We start from the raw sequence: 1,522 nt of genomic DNA on the forward strand, positions 1-1,522 counted from the left end.
TCGTGCACTGCCCACCGGTGATCTACGAAATGCTTGGATATTAATTGTGTGGTGCATATATTATCTACACTCGTGGAACGCCACCACTTAGTATCTTCTTAATACCATCTTAGTGCTACNCACTTCATATGTCCTTCATAGCTACCTGGTAACATTCTTAATAGGCCGCTTAGTAGGTCACTTAGTATCATGTTACATACTAATGGTACTCGAAGCGCTTAGTCCCGAATACTAAGTCCTCCAAACAAATATTAAGTGACATTTATTAAGAACTTCATGATCAAGCAATTATGAAGTAATAAATATATGAAGTAACATTTACTAGGGGCAAATGCTTGCTCAATAGATGATTCTAAGTAAGGAATTACTTTCTGGAGGTGTAAGATTGACATTTCACTGCCACTGTTGAGCTGTTCGGGCTCACATTTACGAAAGTTTTAAATCTGGGACAGATGTAAGCTAAATACCTTGCAGCGCTGCAAGAGCTTTTGTAACATTCTTGCTTAGTTCTGTGAGATAAGAAAAAAGATATTAAAGTTACTTTGTGTGTTTGGCAGTTAGCTAGTAGAGCTGCGACATACGAAGCTCTTATCGCCGTTGGTAAGTATCACTGTAGTTGGTACCAAGATGGCCCTAAGTAATTACTAAGCGGATAAGTGGCATCTTAAGATAGTTCCGTTCCACGAGTGCTATATATATATATAATAACTAGCTAGATAGTACAGCGGGGTAGCGATACCAGGTATATATACCAGGTATATAATGAGTTATTACATATTATTGTATATGTGTGTTTATGGTTAATGATATATTATTACGTATATCATCATTCATGTGGTTCATAATTACAGCCATGAGGTTGTTTGATAGAGTCGACTCTATCTATCTCCTTGCTTGTAAGTGGATGTTTCTATGATGCGCCATATCTTTCCCGATCCCCTTCAAGAAATTATCATCATAATAGTTGCGCGATTGCGCCTCGTGCATTGTCGTACGTGAATGTGTGTGTGTTGTGTGTGTGTGTTGTGTGTGTGTGCACACGTGTGCGTGTGCGTGTCTGTGTGTGTGCGTGTCTGTGTGTATGCGCGCGTGCGTACGCTATACACACGCGTGCTATACGGATGTGTGTGTATAGCAGCTGCAGTACAAGGTGTATATAAGGGGCAACTCGGTCCCCTCAGGAGAAGCAAGAGGGAGTTTGGTCTAGTGGTATGATTCTCGCTTCGGGTGCGAGAGGTCGTGGGTTCGATTCCCGCAACTCCCCTTTTGGACGTGGTGCGCGACGGCGTCTGCATGCGTGCCGACGCATGGATCATGTATGGATCATCGGGGTGCAGAACGGATGTAAACCTGGTGGAGGGATGCATCCAATTCCCCAAAATGCACGAGGTGATGATGATGGTGATGATGAGAATGCACGAGACGGTTCCGGTTCACTTCTCTGCCGCACACAATTGTGTGCAACCATCTACTACCCGGACATGCACCAGGCACTACTCGGGAGAGCTAGCTAGCTAAACAG

At 43.5% G+C, this 1,522-nt stretch overlaps 1 protein-coding gene across 1 annotated transcript in view; it reads left to right on the forward strand.

The window, feature by feature from the left end:
* The window catches only part of VOLCADRAFT_71183 (uncharacterized protein), a gene marked incomplete at both ends in the record, with an annotated part of 8,870 nt that overhangs the window by 246 nt on the left and 7,102 nt on the right, over positions 1-1,522 (forward strand). Inside the window, one exon of the mRNA XM_002959427.1 lies at positions 756-818. Coding sequence (XP_002959473.1) covers positions 756-818 — 63 coding nt within the window. The remainder of the gene's footprint in view (positions 1-755; positions 819-1,522) is intronic.

The sequence above is a fragment of the Volvox carteri genome (assembly GCF_000143455.1).
Source record: "Volvox carteri f. nagariensis unplaced genomic scaffold VOLCAscaffold_241, whole genome shotgun sequence".
Lineage (NCBI taxonomy): Eukaryota > Viridiplantae > Chlorophyta > Chlorophyceae > Chlamydomonadales > Volvocaceae > Volvox > Volvox carteri.